The 23,841-nt window shown below is 48.2% G+C and overlaps 2 protein-coding genes across 2 annotated transcripts; both read left to right on the top strand.

The window, feature by feature from the left end:
- On the top strand, positions 1-9,240 carry LOC110477829 (keratin, type II cytoskeletal 75-like). Its single transcript, XM_021543938.2, has 9 exons — positions 1-4,179; positions 5,115-5,329; positions 5,839-5,899; positions 6,091-6,186; positions 6,391-6,555; positions 6,736-6,861; positions 7,103-7,323; positions 7,552-7,583; positions 7,691-9,240. The coding sequence occupies exons 1-9, from the start codon at positions 3,511-3,513 to the stop codon at positions 7,885-7,887; spliced, it is 1,782 nt and encodes a 593-aa protein (XP_021399613.2). The 5' UTR covers positions 1-3,510; the 3' UTR covers positions 7,888-9,240.
- Positions 9,241-10,565: 1,325 nt separating this feature from the next.
- On the top strand, positions 10,566-18,327 carry LOC110477830 (keratin, type II cytoskeletal 75-like). Its single transcript, XM_021543939.4, has 9 exons — positions 10,566-12,999; positions 13,384-13,598; positions 13,864-13,924; positions 14,034-14,129; positions 14,386-14,550; positions 14,804-14,929; positions 15,326-15,546; positions 15,797-15,831; positions 15,951-18,327. The coding sequence occupies exons 1-9, from the start codon at positions 12,331-12,333 to the stop codon at positions 16,157-16,159; spliced, it is 1,797 nt and encodes a 598-aa protein (XP_021399614.2). The 5' UTR covers positions 10,566-12,330; the 3' UTR covers positions 16,160-18,327.
- The last annotated feature ends 5,514 nt before the right edge of the window (positions 18,328-23,841 follow it).

Here is a 23,841-nt window from a genome sequence, read left to right as displayed (position 1 = left end):
GGGTGCTGTGAGTTCAGTGGGCTCCTGTGGAAAAACCTCTGTCTTGCTGGTCTTCATTAATGCAGGATGAAATAGCAAATTACGCCCGCAATGAGTCGGTTTGAATTTAGCTTGGAAGCCCAAGTTTAACCCAAAGGCTTTAATTTAAGAAATTAACCTAAATTACAGCCTTGACTTTGCTGATAATTAAACTGAGATTAAGTAGCACAGGTGAACCAATGCAAGGTACTTTGACATGCTCTTGTTTTACAAATATGGTTATTTTTGCAAACAAAACACAGAGAGGAGCATCTAAAAATTTCAGCCTGAGAAGTTGCATCAGATGAAGCATTCTCAGGTGGAATCTGGATAGGAGCAGTGGAGTAGAGGGATGGAGAGGAGGTGATGAAAAGCTGTTGGAGACATCCCCGTTCACTAAACCACAGGAAAATGGCTCCGATTTCTCACTAAAGGGGCTTGAGTTGCAATTTTTGTCCTGACAGAGGCAGAACTCCCTAATCTCAAAGGAGAAGTTTTTACCTTGACAGCAGCATGGTGCGAGATGCAAATTCAGCCAAGAGTTTACTCCCAGGTTTACAGCGTTTCTAAAGTGTTCTCCTGCCTCTTGCTCTTGGCTTCCAGCAACTGCTCATCCTGGTGGAAAGAAACAAGGAGGGGGAGGGAAGGGAGCTCCAGAACCTGCTCAGCCTCTCTCACACCGGAGGGACTCTGGCCCAGAGGGACCTGCCCAGACACCGCTCCTGAGGTGGGATCTGGAAGAAAAGCTCCTGAGCAGTGGGTGAGCTCCAGCACCATCCTCTGGAACCTCTGTATCAGGAGGTCCCTGCACCAGAGCAGCAAATCCATTCCATGTCTGGAGCTGCAGAAGCATGGGAGACACACCCCCAGGAGCTACCTGGAAACCCTGAGTTTCATCAACAAAGCAGGGTGGGGACCCCCCCTTTCCATCAGCCCATACCCCAAACCTGTAGCTGCAGCTCCTTGTGCTCCCAGTTCTGCCTTTTGTAATTACCTCTGAAATTCCTTCCGGATGAGTGACGACCACATCACCTCCACCCTGGCAGAACATGGAATGGAAAGAAATTAATTCCTTCTCAGTTGCTTGGAGGAGCTGCATTATTACTACTGTTATTAACCACGGGATCCAGCGCACTCAGTGGATTCCTTAGCCAAAAAAAGACAAGTTTCAGATGCAAAGGGAGCCTGAGGGGAAAAAGGAAAGCACTGACACATCCCACTAGGAGAACTGGGGGAGCTCTACCCTGCACACCTGGACTCCCCACGTCGTGAATCTCCCTGGGGAGGCACGATCTGCCCTTTGGTGCTGATCTCCACTGGAAAAATTGGAATAGAATTCTTTTCAGGTACTCGGAGTTAGGGGAGATGGAGAGACCTGAGAGAGTATTCCCAAAGGAACCATGGGCTGACAACTTCCAGCTGCTTTTGAATATCTTATGGTCATGGAGTCGTTTGGGTGGAAAGGGACTTTAAAGTCCATCCTTGCCATGGACAGGGACACCTTCCACTATCCCAGCCTGCTCCAGCCTGGCCTTGGACACTTGCAGGGAAGGGGCAGCCACAGCTTGTCTGGGCAGCCTGTGCCAGGGACTCGTCATGCTCACAGGGAGGAATTTCTTTCCAATATCCAACTTAATTTTCCCCTCTTTCAATTGAAAATCTTCCTGGGACTGGAATCCAGCATGTGGGAATGAACCTCATGAACTCAAGTCTTGGTATCTGTCTGCTGGTGGGCAAAGCCGCCAGACTGTTCAATAATCCTTTCAAAAATGCCCTTTGGACACAGACTTTGCTTCCAATCTGTTTGCGTCCAGCTCCCAGGATGCAGATTCAGTGACATGGTCTCACTGTGCAAAACCTGCAGGATTCAGCCCTTCCTTGCGATAAAATCTCAGTCTGGCAATAAACACAAAACCAACCTGACAAACCCTGCCTAAGAATAACAATGAATTTAAAACCTCCATTGCAAACATCACCTTTCAGAAAGCTGGGAAACAACAGGCACACAAAAAATTTCTCTGAGTTTCCTGCACTTAGATATGTCGCCAAGCAGGGGCAGATGGAAGCACAACTGCCCCCACCATGGTGATTCCTCATTATTCAATTGATTCCTCATTATTCCATTCTTCCTGTGCTGCAGCAGCAGCTGCTCTGGCCTGCAGCCAGCACAAGGGCTCAGGGGTATACTTTACAATTTCAGCCTTTTTTATAAATAAATTAAATACAAATCCTATTTTCCTGAGCAACACAAAACACCACAAGCACTTTTTGTCCCTCAAAATGAATTATTTTTTACTTTTTTATCTTTTATTTTTTACTCAAACCACCTGTTAAATGCAAAGGGCTGTGCTGGCACATGTGGAAAGACCCATGATGTCCTAGAGGGTCCTGTGGTTCTGGGCAGAGGGAATCCTGTGCTTTTCAGTGGATTTCAGCAGGCAGGATCACACTTCAAGATGTGCTGAAAGAGCTGACTAAATCCTTGGGAAATGACATTGTGTTTATTAAGTGTGCATTGGGAACAGCCCCGAAGCACTCCATTTCCACAGAGCCAGTGGAGTCAAAGCACTTGCCATTCCCACAATCTTTCCTCCCATGTATACATTTCTGAGTTGTTTGCTTGTTTGTTTTCATCCTGTTAAAATAAAGTCCAAACCCTCAAACCCGAGCTGGCAGCACATGTTTGTGACACGTGGCAGCTCAGTGGCAGCTGTCAAAAACCACAACGGAACAAAAAGATCTTGTCAAAATATTCCATTTTTATTCATGTAATTATATTTTTTAAGACAGTGGAATAAGCCTGGAAAAGCAGGATTTCCAGCAGGATTTCCAGAGGGACCTGAGCTTTTTAGGAATGGGAGAAAAACTCTATCTGCTGATTTCTGTGGTGGCTCAGAGGGGATCATGTGGTCCATGGAATCACAGGATGGTTTGGATGGGAAGGGACCTTAAGGATCATCTACTCCCATGGACAGGGACACCTTTCATAGACCAGGTTGCTCCAAATTCCATCTGACCCAGCCTTGGACACTTCCAGAGATGGGGAGTTCACAACTTCTCTGGGCAAATTTCACAAGAATCTTATCACAAAGCTATCCCAAAACCCCAGGATAAAACAGTTGACTGCAGGGCTGGCTGTGGAACTGGCACCGGTCCTGCTCCTAAAGCACAAGGATTTAAACTTTCCCAATCCCTGCTTGTGAACAAAAGGGGCAAAAGCAATCCTGAGGGATGAAGTTTTCCAATGACAGAGCTGTTGAGTGACAGGCACTTGAGCGGTGTTTTGCTGCCAGTGCCCAGCATGACTCATCAGCACTTTCCAGCTTTGAAATGGGGACGAGTCTGGCTGTCTACAAAGACCGGCGACAGTTATTCCCAAACAATTCCCTGTTGCTGAGAACATGGGCTGTATTATTTCAGCAGGGCGTGTGTGCAGAGTGAGTTCACTCTCCAGAATGCTGTTGGACATGCCAAGCCTAATTCATCAGAAAGATGATCCACCTCATCCAACCCATCCCAGGCTCATACATGCATAAAAGGGCTCTCCCTGGCCCTTGCAGAGCACAGGTTCACCTCTCTCCTTTCCCTCCTACTCCTTGCTCCAGGCCAGCACCTTTGCTCCTTTATTCTAGCTGCAGCATCCACCCCAATCCAAAAGCCCCAGCAATGTCTCGCCAGTCCACCGTCAGGATTCAGAGGGGGAGAAGTGGCTTCAGTGCTGCTTCGGCCATGGTCCCCAACACGTGCCGGACCAGCTTCAGCTCCTGCTCCGTCACTCGCCTGGGCAGCTGCAATGCTGGCAGTGGCTTTGCCAGGGTCGGGGGGGGCTTTGGAAGCAAAAGCCTCTACAACGTTGGTGGCTGCAAGAAGATCTCTGTGGCTGGAAGGGGTGGCAGCTTCTATGGCTCGGCAGGGTTTGGTGGTGGCGCCGGGAGCGTGTACGGGGGCGGCTTTGGTGTTCCAGCCAACCTTGGCTACGGATACGGGGCCTTTGGGGGTGGCCCTGGATTCCCAGCTGGGGGCATCCATGAAGTCTCCATCAATCAGAGCCTTCTGAAACCGCTCAACTTGGAGATTGACCCTAACATCCAAAGGATCCGAAAAGAGGAGAAGGAACAAATCAAAACCCTCAACAACAAATTCGCCTCCTTCATTGATAAGGTGAGCTTTCCTAAATATCTGATTTTTTTGACAGGGACACTTCTCTTTTCTTCTTGATGAGGGCAAAACCTGATTGAGGAGGAACAGAAGTGAGGAATAAGACTGGAAGATGCCCTGGAAGCTCCAGGGAATGGCACCTGTTCCATAGCGGTTGCCATGAATTAATCATTCAGTGTTTGAGTTCCTCCTCTTTTGCTGCTCCACATCTCACGGGCAGTGGGGAAAGAAATCTCCAGAGGAGAATCCCACCCTTCTGGAGACTTTAGGCTGAGCATTTCAGGAGCCTTGGGAAGAGCTTTGTAAATGATCAAATGAATTCCAGAAACCCATTTAAAATGACCAAGAAATTGGCACAAGAGAGAAGCAGCTTCTCAATGCTTGAGTGCTCTCAAAGGCATTTAAATCTGCCACCAAAATGTTTGGATTTTTAGTTCAAAATATCAAAATCTGATCCAAATCTTTCTGACCACCATATTTCACTGATGTGCAAGAACATCTGCTCAGATCCAGCTCTGGTCAAGCTGCTCCTCTGTGGTTTCAAGGAAAATCCTGCAATATTTTTGACATTTACTGGGGTAGGGGAGCTCTATGGAAGGGAAGGAGAAGCAGCACCTTAACAGTATTATTTTAATTAAAGAGCAAGCCCTGCTTTGTTCCTTATGTGATTTTGCTCATGTTTTTCACACAAAATCCCTATACCTGGTCTCAATTTAAACAATAAACAGGAAGCCAGAAAATCAAGGGTTGTTCCAGAGTTTCTAACACTGAACAGGGTCCCTGCAATCAAATCTCCCAACAGATGAGAATTTGGCTCTGAAAACCAGCTGGAAGGAGCATTTTACCCTCTCACCCAGTTCTGAGACCCTCTCATTTTTGGGGAAATTCTCCCCAGTCTCTGTTCTTTCAAAGCCCCTTCAGGATATTTCTCTTTCCAGGTCCGATTCCTTGAGCAACAAAACAAAGTGCTGGAAACCAAGTGGAGTTTGCTGCAGGAGCAGGGAATGAAAACAGTGAGAAACAACCTGGAGCCACTTTTCGAGACCTACATCAACAACCTGCGGGTGCAGCTGAACTCATTGCTGAGCGACAAGGGGAGGCTGGAGGGAGAACTCGTCAACACCCAGTACCTGGTTGAGGACTTCAAGAAGAAGTAAGTCTTGAGCTAATGCTGTACTCACCTCGGCAGGTGCAGCCTTTCTCCTCTCAACATCCTTAAACAAACTGGGGGGATCCAGGAGAGTCTGGGATCGCGGAATTCCTGGCAATGACATTTTCTCAAAGAGAAATTTTCTCAGTAACGGAGTAACAGATCCAAGTACACCAACATTTAGGGAATAATTTGGAGCATGATCAAAGACTTATTAACTAAATTACCTACTGAGAGGAAAAAATTACACAGTAGTTCTGAAAGTTTCAGAGCAGCACATTTCATTTGCTTAAAACAGCAGAAGGAGGATGACTAATGGCCAGAAATAAGTAAAAAATAATAGATTTGTTCGAATTGTTTTGATGTACTTGTTTTAACTGGTTCAGCTCCTGGTCTCTCATTGAGGCAAAAGAGCATTGTATGCAAAATGCTCTGAAGGAAATTCATTCCAGCAAGCTCAAATCTTTCTGTTACCTGCCCAAACAAAAACTCCCTGTGCCGTCCTCCTTTAGGTACGAAGATGAGATCAACAGAAGGACCATTGCAGAGAACGAATTTGTGACACTCAAGAAGGTGAGAGCAAATTCCAGGCACTGTGGGATGGCTCATTGTAGAGCTCTGATCACCCACTCAGTCACAAATCCACCCATTACAAGTCCAACCCCTTCAGTTCTATTATGGTTTCTTCCCTGGACTGTTATCACAATACATGTTCCTGATTTACTGATAGGGTGTAAACTACCCAAGAATCTCTCATCCCCCAGGATGTAGATGCTTCCTACATGAACAAGGTGGAACTCCAAGCCAGGGCAGATGCACTGAGTGAAGAAATTAATTTCCTCAGAGCATTGTACGAAGCAGTGAGTACAAGCAGCTCCAAAACATCCCAGCCCTCAGTGAAGAGCTTCTCTCCCTCCAGGAGATGCTAAATCCTTCCCCTCTGTTGAGTTGCACCAGCACCTGAGCTGTTCCGATAAGGATCTGTAACAGCCTCTCCCAGGTCTGCAACTCACCTGGAAGGATGAAAAGGCATCTCCCAAGGGGATTACCTCTGCTCTTTGCAGGAGCTGTCCCAGATGCAGACCCAGATCTCTGACACCTCTGTGGTTCTCACCATGGACAACAACCGGAACCTGGACCTGGACAGCATCATCTCTGAGGTCAAGGCACAGTACGAGGACATCGCCAACCGGAGCCGTGCCGAGGCCGAGTCCTGGTACCAGACCAAGGTGAAGGATCTGGGGTTTCCTTGCTCTTATCTTCATATCTTGTCTGGAACAGATAAAGACCGATTCTTCCAAGAAAACCTTCCCAGCTGTTGATCTGGGCTTGAGGAGGGACTCCCAGGGCTCCTGGAAACTCCAAAAATGCTGGATTTTCCTTTGACTGGTTGTCCCTCTCTGTGACAGTACGAGGAGCTGCAGGCCACGGCTGGCAGGCATGGGGACGACCTCCGGAACACCAAGCAGGAGATCTCGGAGCTCAACCGCCATGTCCAGCGGCTCCGATCTGAGATTGACAGCGTGAAAAAACAGGTAAGGGGCAGCAAACACCACTTTTAACCAATCTAGCCCCTGACTTGCAAGGGAGAGGAAGGAAAAGGTTGGAGAAACCTGAGCAGTTCTACTCAGTTTGACCCTTTTTCATTGAAAAAGAAAACTGTCACTAAAACTGGTGGAGTTGATGGTGCTGGGATAAAACCTTGTGATTGCAGGGGAGGTAAAGAACAACCTGGGTCTGGGATGGGGACTTCGAGCAGAACTTTGTGTTCCACAGTGTGCAAACCTGAAAGCTGCCATCGCCGATGCCGAGGAGCGTGGGGAACTGACCCTCAAGGATGCCAAGGCCAAACTGGCTGAGCTGGAGGATGCTCTGCAACAGGCCAAGGCTGACCTGGCCCGGCAGCTCCGAGAGTACCAGGAGCTCATGAACGTCAAGCTGGCCTTGGACATTGAGATTGCAACCTACAGGAAGCTGCTGGAGGGCGAGGAGTGCAGGTGGGTGGGAAACATCCAGCCCTGGGGCTGGGGATGGCACAGGAAAAGCTCAGCATTTCTGAAATCCCCACAGAGTGGGGAGATTATCCCAGATAATGGAAATAACAAAAGTCCATTAATTATGCTGTGAATTTATTTTGCTCCCCAAAGGCCTCTGGGAAATGTATTTTATTGCTCCCCCACAATATCAAAAGACTTCTAATCCTCTTGTCTTCCATCCCTGAACAGGCTGGCTGGAGATGGGGTCCCAGTGAATATCTGTAAGTCTCTAAAATATAAGAATTGCCTTTATTTAAACATTCTTGTGTCTCTACACCAAGGAGCCAATGCCCAGAGATACTGAAACATTTCCTTCTCCTCCTTGCAGCCGTCACCAGAACAACAGTGGGAACGGGATACGGAGGAGGGAGCAACCTCAGCATGGGAGGGGGGATCTGCAATCTGGGGAGCAGCTTCAACTGTGGGAGCGTTCCCGGGGTGAGCAGCACCACCCTTGGAGCTGGCAGCAGCTCCAGCATGAAGTTTGTCTCCAGCTCCTCCACCAGAAGAAGTTACAGGAGCTAAAATTCTCTTTCCATTCACCACCACGCACCATAAAACACCAAAACTGGTCCTTTACTGGAGCGTGGTGGGGTGAGCACAACCAGGGCCACCTGCACCCCAAGTCCTGTCCCACAGGAGCCTTACTTTAGGAACTCTCTCTCAGCTGTGTTGTCTTGCACACATCCTGTTGGGCTCAGCCCTGGAACCTGAGTCTCACTGGGTTAAATTTGCAGCTCGCTTGCTCCAGCTCAGCAATTTTTTGGCCGGATTTTGTATATAAAATGTGTCCTATGACTGTTCGTCTCTCTTTACTTTCTGGAGTTTGTCTAATAAAAATGCACATGTAATTTATTCTATTTTGTAGTCCTTTTAATTAAAGAGGTGCAAGAGCAAATGCAAACACAGGTAACAAGAACTTTCCCTCAGGCCCTGACCAGTTCAAGACTGAGATTTTTGCTCCTCACTCAGATTTACTGAATTTCACTGTCAGCAAACAGAACACCCCAGCCCAGCAGAACCTCAGAGGGAGGTTTGGTGTTTGATTTCGACATTCCCTCCCCACTGTTCAGGGAAAACACCTGGAAGCCAAACACCAGGACACGCCAAGGCAAGAGTCAGGCACAGGGGAAAAGGTCTGAGCTTCATTTACTTCCAGCTCCCAGCCCATTGAGCATCCAGGAGCCTGGATCCTGAGGGTGGGATCCCAGTGCCAGGTGTGTGATGTGCATGCACAAACCCCAAACAAGAGGGAATTAATTCCCAAGGGAGCCAGAGCAACCCCCTGGCTTGTTCATGTGAATCATCCATCCCAAACCCCTGGTGTCACCCACGCCTTGGAGCCAGCAGTGCCAACATCTGCCTGAGCAGGCTGAGAGCCCTCCCTGGCTCAGGGTCCTGGTGCTGATGTTCCATCTCCTCTAAGCACACAGAGAGGCAAGATCAGGTCCATACTCTGGTCAGTAAGAATCATGAACCAGATATGGTCCTACACTGAATTAAATGTCAATAATCCAGTAGCTATTAAAAAAAAACAAAAACCAAAACCAAAACAAAAAACAAAACAAAAAAAAAACAAAACCAAAACCAAAAACAAAACCAAAAACAAAAACAAAACAAAACAAAAACAAGAAAGAGATTTATTTCATTGTTGAAAAGTCAAAGTGTTCAAGATCTAGTGTTTCTTCAGGTTCTTAAAATATGTTGGAGACAAGGTCTTGTTTTGACAAGGTGAAAGAAAAACCAGAGGAGGTGTAGGGATTTCAGATGTGGTTCTGACTAATTGGGAGGAATTAATGGAGAAGTAAAAGCAGAGAAACATCTGCAGTGAGAGATCTCACTGCTGAAAGGTTGCTTGAATGAGTTTTTTCCAGTTGAGACTGGAAAAAACATGCCAGCCCTCACTCCCTGGATTTTAATAGGTTCAAGTAATGAGTAGAGAGGCTCTCTTAAGAAAATATTAATGGATTTGTGGAAATAAAAGGGAACTGGCAGTGCTGGAATGGCAGGCTGGATTCAGGCTTTCCTTCAGGACCAGTAGTTTCCCCTAATTTTTAGGATGCCTTGTGCTCTGCATGTGTATCCCTGAGGAAATCTCCTTCCTGAAGTCTTGCAGCCTTGGTTGTGGATCTGCTGTGGGTCTCCGCTCCTGCTCCACCACCTCTCTCAGCAGCCTCCAGGGAAGGAGCAATATCCTCTCTCCCTCAGAACAGCAGGCTGGGGAGCTCAGCCAATGGCCTTCCTTCTGCTGCCCAAACACACCCTCTCTAACCAGAGGATATGGGATTGTATAATCCCAGAATCCCTGAGGTTGGAAAAGCCCTCCCAGATCATTGAATCCAACCTGTGCAATCCCCACCTTGTAACCCAGCCCACAGTACCAAATGCCACATCCAGGCTTTCCTTGGACACCTCCAGGATGAAGACTCCAAACCCCCCTGGGCAGCCCCTGCCAATGCCCATGGAGAAATTCCCCCTGATGTCCAACCTAAACCTCCCCTGGCACAGTCTGAGGCTGCTTCCTCTTGTCCTGTTGTTCCCTTGGAGCAGAGCCTGACTCTCCCCTGGCTGCCTCCTCCTGTCAGGGAATTCCCTGAGCCTCCTTTTTTCCAGGCTGAGCCATTGCAGGTCCCTCAGGAGTTCTCCAGCCCCTTCCCTGGTGCTCCAGTCCGTTTCCCAGTTCCCTTCCTGTCTGTGGACACACTCCAGCCCCTCATGCTGTGCGGGGTCACTACATGGGGCATTAGCAGGAGTCTTTGAGCATCCACCACCAAAAAAGAGCTGGGGAGTGGGAAGGATGTGGAGAGAATTTTATGGATAGTGTTCTCAGACCTTTTCTTTCTGTGAAAACTGTCCATATTCCACAGAGTCATCAGGGTTGGAAGAGACCTTCAGGATGATCCAGTTCAGCTGCCAGCCTAGCATTACCATGACCACCCTAAACCCAAATGTGCCAAATCACCCTGATCAGGAAATATCCGAATCTGGCCCAGAAGGGAGTTTCCATCCTCTGTGACACCAACACTTGGTCCCACATCCAACAGGGACATCAGGAGGTGCTGCCCACTGTATACACACCTGGATCACAGCACAGGGAGTTCAAAGCCTGTCACCCAGCCCAGGAAATGCCAGAGCCAGAATATTTGTTCTTCCAGGGCATCACACTTCTGGATTCTCAACCAATCTACAGCTGTCCCTGCTGAAGAGCAGGGCCCTGGTCTCCAGGCTGTCACCTCTTGCATCCCATCAGATTGCAGCCATGACCTGGGGCTGGTATTTCAGCAGGAGAAAATGATTCCCATTAATTGCAGCCCAGCCCAGATTAAAGCCTTAGTCATAATGACATGGATGGCGCTGGCACTCAGGGGCCTGGATTTGCAGTGTGTGGAGGGAGCTGATTGCAGGTTGGTGCCCATAAGGATTTTATAGAATTCTTTAGGACAGCCCGAGGCTCAGTCACAGGAGCTCCTCTCTCTTAAAAATTGCTGCTTGTTGTAACACACAGAGCGGAAACACTCCCAGGACAGTTATTGCCATTCCAGGGTATATAATGCAAATGTTACAAGAACAGAGAGAAAAATGGAAATAAAAATTAAAAATCTTGGTTGAAAAACAACACAAGATGATGAGAAACCATCCATTTCCTGCCTGAGATCTTCTGGTCACACTCACTTTTTTGTCCGGCTGCCATGTGTGCCAGGACAAGCTCCTGAAATGTGCACCTGCAAACACCTGCAGCACATCCCAGTGCCTGGACATGGCTGGGGAAAGCTATGGATTCCCAGGAATGCTCTGTGGGAGGGCTGCCACCTCCTCCAAGGAGTGGGTGCTCAGCTCAGGCACCTGCAGTAGAGACAAACCATGACAAACCCCAGGGGCTGCAGGGGCTGGGAAAAGTATGCCCACCCCTGGGAATCCAGACAAGGCACCAGGAGAGAGCTGGGAGCATCTCACCTGCTCTAGGACAATCCCCTGTGTGCTGGAGCCGACACCATGTCCTTCACCAGCGAAATGCCCTGTTTGGCTTTCCTGGAAGCCACAGAGGGTAGGAGTGAAGAGAGTTGTCTGTGAGCAATGTTGTCAGCACTGAATTTCCTGGTGAGTAAGAGGGGGATAACAACAGGCGTGGGGAGGGCAGCCTGGTAACACCGTGTAGAGACAAGGTCATCCCATGACTCAGGAAACGGATCAAAAATCTGCACAGGTGAAGCCCTGAGAAATCGCCGAGTCAGCGTTTGTGGCATCACAGATGACAGAAACTCCCTTCTGGAGCACGTTCTGGTATTTCACCATCTGTTGTCAGTCCAAATCAGGGTGATTTGGCACATTTGGATACATGGTTTAAGGTGGTCATGGTAATGCTAGGCTGGCAGCTGAACTGGATCATCCTGAAGGTCTCTTCCAACCCTGATGACTCTGTGGAATATGGACAGTTTTCACAGAAAGAAAAGGTCTGAGAACACCATCCATAAAATTCTCTCCACATCCTTCCCACTCCCCAGCTGTTTTTTGGTGGTGGATGCTCAAAGACTCCCCCATCACCACCCTGGCCCTCCCTCCATCACCTCTTTCCCTCTCCTGCACCAGTTGTGCTTTAAAGAATTCTCATCTAGGCACAAGAACAAGGGAACAGTTCCCATCAGGTTGGGACCTGAGGTGCTGTTGCCCCTCTGGAGTTTGCTCAAAACCTCAGCCCATGATCAGAGACTTCTCAAAGTTCAGACCCTGCATCACAAACCAACATTCCAAAATCAACCGAATTAACCTTACACAACCTGTGTTGATTCATCCATGGACTGGAGATGAGCAAGCACTTGCCCAACAAGGAACCATCTCCTGCAGCAGTGGAAGGAGGGAGTGGGAAAGGGGTGGCTGCAAACAGGAGCTGAGAAGCCACTATCGAGGTTTTCTCAGATATTTCAACACAAAAAAAAATGCAACCTCTGCCCTTTTTTGAAAGCTCCATAGATGCTCATGGTGAACTCACTGTGGGTGTGCCGGGCCCAGTTAATCAGTGGGATAAGCCCCACACTGGAACCATCCCCTCCTCAGGAGGGTATAAAGGGCCAGTCCCAGGCTGGGGGAGCACAGCTTCACCTCCAGCCACATCCTCTCATTCCTTTACTCCTTGGATCACTCCTGGCAGCTGCCATGTCCCGCCAGTGCACTGTGAGGAGCTTGGGCAGAACTAGCTTCAGCTCTGCTTCTGCCTTCATCCCAAATGCCAGCAGCTCCAGCCTCTGCCTGCGCCCCGTATCCCAAGCTGGAAGCTGTGGGGCCACCACTGGCTATGGAAGGTTCATTGGAGGGTTTGGAAGCAGGAGCCTCCACAGCCTTGGCGAATGCCAGAGGATCTCCGTAGCTGGAAGAGGTGGTGTCTCCTACGGACCTGCAGGTTTTGGTGCTGGCACTGGGATCTCCTATGGGTTTGGTGGGGCAGTTGCTGGTCCGTTTGGGTTTGGTGGTGGCCCTGGATTCCCTGCTGTTCCAGTTGGGGGCATCCATGAAGTGTCAATCAACCAGAGCCTTCTGAAGCCGCTCAACCTGGACTTTCACCCCAAAATCAAGAGTATCCGTAAGGATGAGAAGGATCAGATTCAAACCCTCAACAATAAATTTGCCTCCTTCATCGACAAGGTGAGATCTGAGATTCCTGGTTATGCTGTGGTGATTCTTTGGTGGGGAAGCACAAACAAGGGTGAATTATATCTTTAACCACAATTTTGCTGCTCCTATACTGCCACTTAGAAAATCCCAGGAGCCTGGGAACAAATCCTGAGGGTTTCCAGCTTTGAGACCATTTACATACATCCTGAAAGAATGCTTCAGTGAGACCAGAAAACAGGGACAAAGTGGTGGTACTGGATGTAAGGAAGCAGAGTTGGGAAAGAGAGCAGGAGTATTTAAATTGTCAGCTGTTCCTGAAGGGCTGAGACCTCCCACCTTCCAGCAAGTGAATCCTTGCAGGATGTCCCTCACAGCTCCAAGGAAAACCATCTTAAAACACCCTTCTCTCTCCAGGTCCGATTCCTTGAACAACAAAACAAGGTCCTGGAGACCAAATGGGCTCTTCTGCAAGAACAAGGGAACAAAACAGTGAGAAAGAACATTGAGCCCCTCTTTGACACCTACGTAAACAACCTCAGGAGGCACCTGAGCAGCCTAATGACAGACAAGGAGAACCTGGCAGGGGAGCTGAGCAAGATGCACAGCATTGCTGAGGACTTCAAGAACAAGTGAGTCTGTTCATGGTCTTCCTGAGCCTGGGTGGGCTGCAACAGATGCAGGAAACATGGGGGGAAAAGCCTTTTTGCTGATTTAATACTTTGAGAAAAGCCTGAGTTTAATACAAGATATGGCTGAAAAGTCACAGGCAGAAAAATACAGGGCAAAAAGAACAAGATGCAGAACTGTGCATACAAAAAAATTTAGAGGCTGGTCCTGAAAACACGAAATAATTTTAAAACAAGCCTAGACCACCCCTCCACCTCCATTCCACAGATATGAAGAGGAGCTCAACAAACACGCGGATGTCGAGATCGAGTTTGTGACCCTGAAAAAGGTGGGTGCCCACCCACACGGCGTCCCAGCCCTACAATAAACCTCTTCTCCATCTTTTCCTCTGCTTCTCTGAAACTCATCTCATTCTGGTGATGTGTCTCCTCTCCTAGGAGGTGGACACTGCCTATATGGACAAGACAAAGCAGCAGGCCAGGCTGGATTCACTCACAGAAGAGATCGACTTCCTCAGAGCCCTCTACGAAGCAGTGAGCACCAAAGCTTATATCCTTCTCCGAGTCCTTGCCTTCCTTTCTCATTTCAGAGCCTCAGGGCTAATTATTTTCCCCTCTTTCCCCTCTGTTGCACTAAATAATTCAATGGTTTTTCCATTTCACATTTCTGCATGAAGCTGTCTTGGAAATATCCTTTTGTTCACCCAGTTCTCCCCTCTAACCCTGGGGCTTTCCATCCTCCAAGCAACATTTGTATTGTGACTCTCAGGAAAATTTGCTGCTTTTGCAGGAGCTGTCCCAGATACAGAGCCAGATCTCCGACACCTCTGTCATCCTGACCATGGACAACAACCGGAGCCTGAACATGGAGGGCATCATCGCCGAGGTGAAGGCGCAGTACGAAGAGATCGCCAACCGGAGCCGCGCCGAGGCCGAGTCCTGGTACCAATCCAGGGTAAGCACCTGGCAAGGCTCCTGCAATGGGAAAACCATCCTCCCATCCCCAGATTCCCCCGGGGAGGTGGATCCCACTGTGATTTTGAAACACAGAATATCTTCAGATTTAATAACCCTATGAAATTCAGAAGTGTTAATTTGGGATTGGGAACACACACACATTTTGCAGCGCAAACACCCCCAGACCTACACTGTGTTGGGCTCTAAATCCAGCTTATTTTCCTTTGACTGGTTGTCCCTCTCTGTGACAGTACGAGGAGCTGCAGGCCACGGCTGGCAGGCATGGGGACGACCTCCGGAACACCAAGCAGGAGATCTCGGAGATCAACCGCCACATCCAGCGTCTCCGATCTGAGATTGACAGCGTGAAAAAACAGGTAAAGGGCACCAGCAATGCATCAGATATAACTCTTGCTGTGACCTGACCTCTGAGTTGCCCAGGGAATAAAAATAAATTCAACCAAGGGAGTTCTGCTGGATCAGGAATGAATATGACAGGATTTGTATCAGAGTAGTGACATCATCAAGAGTTACTCAGTGTAGTATCAATGACCGCAAGGAAATTCTGAGAGTTGCGGAGGTAAATCCAGATTGTCACCTGGCTCAGAACATGGATCAGTTCAACAAATTGAATTCAGTTTATGGATCAGTGATGGTTAAGATCACACCTATTGATGTTAACCCAAATATCAGACCTGGGATTGGGACCTCAGGATATAAAGAGATGGATTATGCTCTTGATAAAGAAAGAAAATCTGGATTTTCCCCTGCAGGTCACTGGGTTGCAGACAGCCATCACTGATGCAGAACAGCGTGGGGAGATGGCCCTCAAGGACGCCAGGACCAAACTTGAGGACCTGGAGACAGCCTTGCAGAAAGCTAAGGCCGACCTGGCCCGACAACTCCGGGAGTACCAGGAGCTCATGAATGTCAAGCTGGCCCTGGACATCGAGATTGTGACTTACAGGAAGCTGCTGGAGGGCGAGGAGTGCAGGTGGGTGAGATCAGTTTTCAGAGGTGCAGTGGAGTTAAAGACCCTGTCAGGTCTGGGCCCACATTCAGACCTGAAAGCTGTTTGAAGACCAGTGAGTGCCTGTGAAGAGGAGCTGTTTGGGAACAGCAGCCTTTCATACAAACTTCTCATCTGTCAAAAATATTCAATGGAAATTTTCCTGCCTTTGTGAGCAGATCCTGCTCACGAGTTCCCTTTGAAGTCTCACTGGCTCTATTTTGCTCCCTGACAGGCTCTCTGGGGAAGGCGCCGGCTCAGTGAACATTTGTAAGTAACTTCTGGAGATATTTGGCACTTTCTAGATCTACTTCCCACCCCGGCTCAGAGCCTATCCCACTCATCCACTGCCTGTGGATTCCTCTCACGAGGGTGTTTTCCTCTGGCAGCTGTGACCAGAACCACTTCAGGAATGGGATATGGAAGCAGGAGCTGCCTGAGCCCCAGCGGTGGGGCTGGAGGCGAGGTCTGTGCTGGAATGGGAATGGGCTACATCTCCGGAAGCGGATACGGCACAGGTGGCTCATGCGTGCTCGGAGGCAGCAGCTCCAGCTTCAAGTCCATCTCCACCAGCTCTTCCACCAGGGGATGTTATTGAGGAACTGACTCCAGCCCCCAGTGCCACCAGCGCTTAGGCTTCTCTTGGGTCCAATTCTCATCCAGCTCCTTCAAAAGATTTGGAAATCAAACCCATCTGTCACTATTTATATAAAAAATGCTGTGCTCTCATTTGTGCTTTGACCCTCAACATTCTTCATTTCCCAGTGTTTGTCTAATAAAAGGCATGTGGAACTAATTATGTTGCATCCTCTTATTAATTCAAATTCTTTTATCTTACTTGTGGCAAAGGGTGGTTGGCATAGTACAGTAACTTTGCTGCTTTGAAGGTAAAAAAAGTCACACAGAAGTTGAGACAGCCCCTTCCTCTCCAACTCCATGGACCTCATATCCAACAGGAACAGAACATTTGGATGTTCCATTTCCATGAGGATGGGAAGATATGTACCCTTCCTACTTGGCACAAGAGAAAGTCCTTTATCTTAATTCCTACATTAAAGACGTCTCAGCCTTATGCCACAGTAGTTGTGCTCAAACTTCTGTAATCGAATGGGATGAGTCATGGAGGGATATAAATCCAGTTTTCCCAAGAAAATGAGTGCTGCAGCTTGTCTGATCTGCCCACACATCTACAGGGACTGATAAAACACCTCCACTGCCATTACCATAATTAGAAATGGAAAACACCCATAAAACCCCCAAAGTAACCCTCTTTTGGAGGAATAATGTCCCAGAGGAGGTTGTGAGACAGTGAAAGACCCTCAGGGCACTGGAAAGGAAGTTGCTTGTCTTCTTCAGCACCTGCACATCTTTGTCCGGCCTCTCCAGTCCACATCCTACTGACAGCAGCAGAGCTGGAGTTTGGTTTGTTATTTAAGCACCATCCACCATCAAAGCTCTATCCAGAGCTACATGGATGGGGAAGGGTCTGCAGGGGCCACACAAGGAGCAGCTGAGGCTTGGTTTGTCCACCTTGGAAAAGAGGAGACTGAGGTGAGACTCCTCAGGGGCTGCAGCTTCATCCTGAGGGACGGCTCCAATCTCTGCTCTGGGGACCAGGGACAGGACCCCAGGAATGGCTGGAGCTGTGTCGGGGAAGTTTAGGTTGGCTATCAGGAACGGTTCTTCCCCAGAGGGTGCTGGGGCACTGAACAGGCTCCCCAGGGAATGGTGTGCTGGTTTTATCATTGGAGCCACCACAGAAGTGAGGTTTTTTTGAGCAGAGCTGCTGGGAGCTTCCTCTGTGCCTGATAAAACCAATCAGTGAGTTGTTCTGAATATTGACATTTTATTAAACCACTAGAAAGCTGAACACGCCTCTGTAAACACACTTGTTGAAAACAAAAAATCCTGGGAATTCTCATTTATCTTCCAGCCTGAGAGCAGGTGACAAGGCCGGCCCAGGCCCCATCTCAGCCAGGCTGGGCTGGGTGGGCTCTGCCGTGGGGCCGGGCACCATCCCGGGGAGCCGCCAGTCCCCATCGGCTGCCGGGCAGAGCAGGGAAAGCCACGGGGCCGAGGCTGGGCCAGGCTGCGGTTGTTAACATCTTGTGGTATGTAATGAATATAATTTGTGCCAATATTATATGATGTATGTAATATTTGATATTGTTGGAAGCACACACACATCGGCATTGGGAGTTGTCCCCACATATTTGAAAACCAGTCTCTGACAAAACCTCATTTGCAAACTAATACATGTGGCTCGTCCAGAGATGGGTCATTTCTTGAGGTGATACAGGAACCCAGGCGATGATCACCCGGCAGCAACTCGAGATTGGAATCACTGGAACCCTCCAGGGTGGTACATCTGAATGCCATGTTCCAGTAACTACATCAGGGAAATTCATCACCACCGGACACCGGATTGTCCAACTCAACACAAAGAGACTTTATGAATATGTTGGACTTTGAATGGAAAGAAAAGGCTGATCACTGAAATCCCGGCCTCGGGTGAAATATTCCCTATAAAAACCTCTTGTACCGGGAGGGTGGTGTGTGGGCATAGAGGGACCCTCTGTTGAGGCTATCCACTCTGTGATGTACCCAGTGCCAGTCCTGGGCTGGGCACTGTCCTTTTCCTTGTGGCTGGCTCAGAGAGAATTTGATCACTATAATAAAATTTCTATTTTGCATTTTTAATTTGTCTGGATCAATTTTTATCTATAACAACCTTGTTGCTACTAAGCTCTGCCCTGCCACCAGCCCAGGCCAAGCTGGGTCTGGCACCAGGAGCAGCCCCGGGCCAAGCCAGCTCGGCCAAGATTCTGCCACTGCTGGGGTTCATCCGCAACCCCTGGGCAGGGCAGGAGAAGCCATCAGCCCTGGCCATGCTTCTGCTGTGCTCTGGCCTGGCTGCTGAGATCCTGGCCCTGCCCCAGGATGGTCCCTACCGTAAAGAGTTCCACCACCACCTGGGAGAAATCACATAACCATCTGCAGGCCTGGGTGAGATATTAACTCTTTCAGTACACAGATGAGACCTACAGACAGCAATCCTCCCCCAGGTGAGAGAAAAGAACAGAGTGAGAACATGTAGTGGAATAACATGAAGACACCAAGGTCAGTAAAGAAAGAGTCAATTCCCAGATGGAAGGGATGAGGAGATGCCTTGATCTTGGGGATGAAATTCTCTTGTAAAGCTATGGATAAAGATGCAATTGATAAATCAGACTCTTTTTCCTTGTAACTCATTGAAAAGTATGAGGAGATCAAGTGTTCAAATTATAGATATGAGCAAAGGCCTTAATGCTAAAGTTAGCAAATGTTGAAGTAGCTGTGTGTTGCATTGTGTTTTTAAGTTTCATGATTTTGTACCAGTCTGTAATGGTTCATCCTTTACCCCCCACCATGGTTTTACCCTGAAGTATCCCTTTCCTTGTATGTCAATCCCCACCTCCTTCCCTGATGTCAATCTCCCCCCAGTTTGCTGGATCATTGCCCTGTCCCCTCCCTGGTGCCTTGTCCATCACTCAACTCCACATCCCACTCATCCAGAACCTTTCACAAAGGGTGTCAAGTGATGGGACAGGGGCCAGGTTCCCTCCTTCCCACCTCCCCTACTGAATTCCCCATGTGTCTGTCTCCCCACCTTCCACTCCCCGAACATTCCCCTTGGTGGGTGGGTGATCTCCCCTGCTGTTTCCACCCCCGTTTATATTGTGCTGCATGGCCCAGTTGAGGGGATTCTGTCAGTTGGTTCCCCTGGGTTGCGGATCTCTTCGTAATTCTCCTTAATAAACCCAGACTTCATCCCTGACTGGAGCTGACTCCTTTCTTCCACCATCATCACAACCGTCTCACCCGCAAGGCCAAAAGCCTCAGGCACCCTCCCGACCTGCCGAGGCACGGGAGAGTGACCCGCAGTCAGAGTGAGCCGGGAGTCCCTGAGTGGACACAGGGAGTGGCGCAGTGACAGCTGTGATCCCATGAGAAGTTTGAACAGAGAGAGAGGGAAGAGTGATGAAGGCCCTCTGCCCCACAGAAAGAAGAAGAAGAAGACTTCTGTTCTCAGAGATGAAGATGGTCTCAGAGATTGATAAAGAAAACCTTTGCTCTGGAACAGCTCATCCTCAAACTAATATCCCATAACTTGACATAGCCTATAAAAGCACCTGTGGGAAAGCTGTGAAAGATGTGAGGCTCTTCACAATTGCAGATTCCCAGGTGGCTGCTATTCGTGGAAATTAAAAGCCATGAAAAAACTGTTTTCTTGTGGAGAAGTCTACATAAATTAACTATAGGGACTCCTATCCCTAAGTGAATTGAAGAACAAATATTCTAGAAGAGATAAACCGAGTTGTTTCTGTATATTGTGAGTAGGAAAGAAAAGGTTGTAGAGGGGAGAAGTGTTCCCAAGATTTTATTCTAATTCTTATTATTATTTCTTTTGGTTGTTATTATTAATAAAGCTTTCTTTATACCCTTTTAAAGTTTTAAGCCTGCTTTGCCTTTCTCCTAATCCTATCTCACAGCAGGAAATGAGTAAGTATATTCTAGTGGGTGGGCTGGTGTGTGACCTGCGCTAGACCCACCACATTAATTGGTTCATTGGCCAGGAATTTCAAATGGGTGAACCAAAACCACTACAAATGGTCACAGCCCCAAGGCTGCCAGAGCTCCAGAAGCATTTGGACTATGTCCTTTGGCATAGGGTGGGATTTTGGGGTGTCTGTGCAGGGCCAGGGGTTGGATTCAACGGTCCCTGTGGGTGCCTTCCAGCCCAGGACATTCTGTGACTGATCTGATGAGCAGGACTTTCACACGTCAGGCTGTTTTCTCTCAGGGGACCCTGGACTTTCAGAATTCTCATCATTCAGCATTTGGACTCAAAGTACCTGGGCTCCCAGAAAGGCACTGGTGTCTCCCAAATCCCTACCTTTACCAGCAGCACCTCAGTGCAGGTGAAGTTCTGCCTGGGAAGCTCAGGAGTGCAGACCAAGACAGGAACTTCTTGCCTGGATCAGCACAGTTTGGAAATCTGGGGGCAGAGTCAGGATTTTTCTTTAGCAAAGCACATCAAACTGCCATTTTCCCAATCTCTGGATTCCCTCTCATGGCATCTTCAGTCTCATTGGCTTTAAACAGGAACCACTTTAACCAAGCTAAAACCAAACCCAAAGGCAACTTGTGGATGGAAATGGATTTTTTTTGCCCAGCCAGTAATCTCCTCTTTGAAAAACAGCTTATAAAATATAGGTCAGAAAGTTTTACGAGCTGTCACTGCCAGCCTATGGCATTAGAGCTGATTCCTGCTCCTCTGCCACCTCACCTCATTGTTCCCTTTCAGTCCTGGGTCTTGTGGAGTTGGTGCTGCTCCTGCCACGATGCCCGTCCAGGGAAGCAGCTGCAGCTCCATGTCCGTGTCCCACAGCCCTGCTGGAGGCATGGGAAGGGCCAGAGGAGCCTTCAGCAGGAGGAGCCTTCACAGCCTCGGGGCGACCACGAGGCCTTGAGCAGAGGACCTGGGGCTGCCAGACCAGGATACAGTCCCAGACATAGCAGAGCTGGAGGAGCAGGGCTTGGATGTGGCCCTGGAGGGATCCAAAAGGTCATGGTCTGGCCACAGAGAGCAGGCACAGACTTTCCCAGGCATTTTCCTGGGGAAGCTATGAGAAAATCAGAGAAAATAATGAGAAGCTGTTCTTATGTCCACTTGTTGCACCTGCTGTTGCGCCCATGTGGAATGTGTCATGGAGATTTGTTTACCAAAGAGTGATTCCTTAATTAGACATTGGATGGTGTTTGGATTGATTGACCAATTAGGTCAAAGTTGTATCCAACTGGCTGTACGGGTTTCTGAGTTTCTTAAGATATATAGTACAATATATTATAAGATGATATAATGAAGCAATTGATCAGCCTTCTGTAATCATGGAGTCAATGCCAATTATTACCTGGCAACAATGCTCAACCAATGCCTCTTGGTGCCCCTGAACCTGGAGATTGACCCCGACATGCAGCAGGTGTGGCAGGAGGACAAGGACCAGATTAAATCCTTCAACAACAAATTTGCCTCCTTCATCAACAAGGTGAGGCACATTCTGCTCCTCCAGCTCTGGCCTTACCTGGAGATGGAATCAGGAAGTTCTTAACATTAGAAATTTAATCCTAAATTATTAAAGCAGAGCTAAGGATTTTGTGCAGGACTTTGTTCCATATCCAGACTGTCCATATAGCCCTTTCTGACAACCTGAATACGGAGCAAATTATTTCTCCAGGTTTCCTTGCAGCTGAATATTTCTCCTCTCTCCCAGATCTTCCCACCAATGACCTTTTGGTAACATGCCCATCAAATCATGCTTTAAATTACAGAAAACATTTACAATCCCTGCCATATTAAACTTCCATTTCATGAAAAGCAAGGCAAGTTTTGAGTTGAGGATCCTGAATTATTTATATTGTTCTGATAGGTTTCAGGTGCAGTTCCTGGAGCAACAAAACAAAGTTCTGGAGGCAAAATGTAGCCTCTTGAAAGGCCAGAAAATTGTGCAGAATAACCTGGAGCCCATGTTTGAGTTGTACATCAGCAACATGAGGTGGCAACTCTGGGACAGGAGAGGCTACAGCTCAGCTCTGAGCTCAAGGCTGTTATATGTGTATATGATAATTCATGCAAATAAAGTTGTCATATATTTTATAGTTATGTACTGTCAAGATAAACTCTTATAAGAAGTTTTTAAAATGCACAAGCCACTGACAGGGATTGCAACACAATGTGGAAACCAGCTGGACAAAGGAGGGAGGACTTCATTTGCAATCAATGAACGTGGCCCGCCCAGAGATGGATCATCCATCAAGGTAGTCCAAGGAATGCTGGACAATAAATACACAATAAATATCCAAAACTGAGATAGCCAGAGCCATCAGGGAGATACATCTCAATACTGAATTCCAGGAACGTGATCACGGGTGTTCATCACTCTCCAGACATGTATTGTTCAACTTGCCACAGAGAAAGAGCTCCACATGAATACGTGCACTCCAAAAAGGAAGAAAAGGGACTCTGCCTTGGGCAAGAAAAATCGTACAAAAATCGCTTGGGCAGGACAGTTGGTGTGAAAGCATGGGAGACCCTCTGCTGCAGCGGTCAAACCTGTTTCTCACCCAGCGCCGATACCTGGGCTCAGCACTGACCTTTTTTTTGATAGTAGCTTTTCATTGTTATTCTCTAAATTTATATTTGGGCCATTTAATAAATTTTCCTTCATTAATAAATTGGGAATTCATTTATAACAAGGCCATGCAGGATGTGGTGGTTGATTTCAGGGTCAGGTAGGCAACACCCATAGAAAGACCTGTCCAGTTTTACTTCACTCTGTTCTTCTTGTGTCAGTGAAAAGGCCCAAGACAGCCCAAAAAAACCCGTGACCTCAGAATGATGGAAAGGTTTGGATGGGACAGGACATTAAAGATCATCTCATCCCACCTGCTGCCATGGGCAGGGACACCTCCTGCCATCCCAGGCTGCTCCAAGCCCCATCCAACCTGACCTTGGACACTTCCAGGGATGGGGCAGCAACAGCTTCCAGGGAAATCCATTCCAGAGCCTCCCCACCCTCACAGGGAGGAATTTCTTCCCAATAAATCTTTCCTCCTTTAGTTTAAAACTAAATCAGAATTCATTCAGTGTATTGGATAATTTGAGCACTTTGGAAAGTGAGGAGTTACCTCCCACCCCATGGAAAGTCGCCAGGATCCTGGGCCTGAGTTTCAGCTCAGCAAATCTTTGGGCTGTTGGGAGCAGGAGTTCCCTCTCTCCTCTGCTTTTTGCACTTCAGGAAAACATCCATCCAGTATTTGTGTCTGCTCTCACAGCCATGAGGAATCTGCTGGGAATGGATATGAATAAATGAGGAGTTTAAATTGTCAGTGCGGAACCAGAAAAATGAGATGTGGGAATGAGGTGCTCGTCCCAGCTCCCAACAAGGGCACATGCACCCTGCCTGAACCCTCTGCTCTCCTTTCCCAGGAGATCATGTGCCTGCCACTCTGTGCCACCTTTCCGAACAGGGTAAGTTCCTTCCCACCCCAAAACACCATTGAAACATCCTTGACTACCCTGGGGAAGGAAAGCAGCATGCACATGAAATCCTTGAACAGTCAAAGATCACGTCAGAGAAGCAGTTTGGACTTTGGAGCTCCGCTTGTGTCTGACAGAGTGCCAAATATTCCTTTGGGATCGGTGGATTCTGGGAGAAGCTCAATGACATCACACACATT

The sequence above is a fragment of the Lonchura striata genome, chromosome 29, assembly GCF_050655825.1.
Source record: "Lonchura striata isolate lonStrDom1 chromosome 29, ASM5065582v1, whole genome shotgun sequence".
Taxonomy (NCBI): Eukaryota; Metazoa; Chordata; class Aves; order Passeriformes; family Estrildidae; genus Lonchura; species Lonchura striata.
The sequence above is the reverse complement of the archived record's forward strand: the minus strand, read 5'-3'. Positions and strand labels throughout refer to the sequence as shown.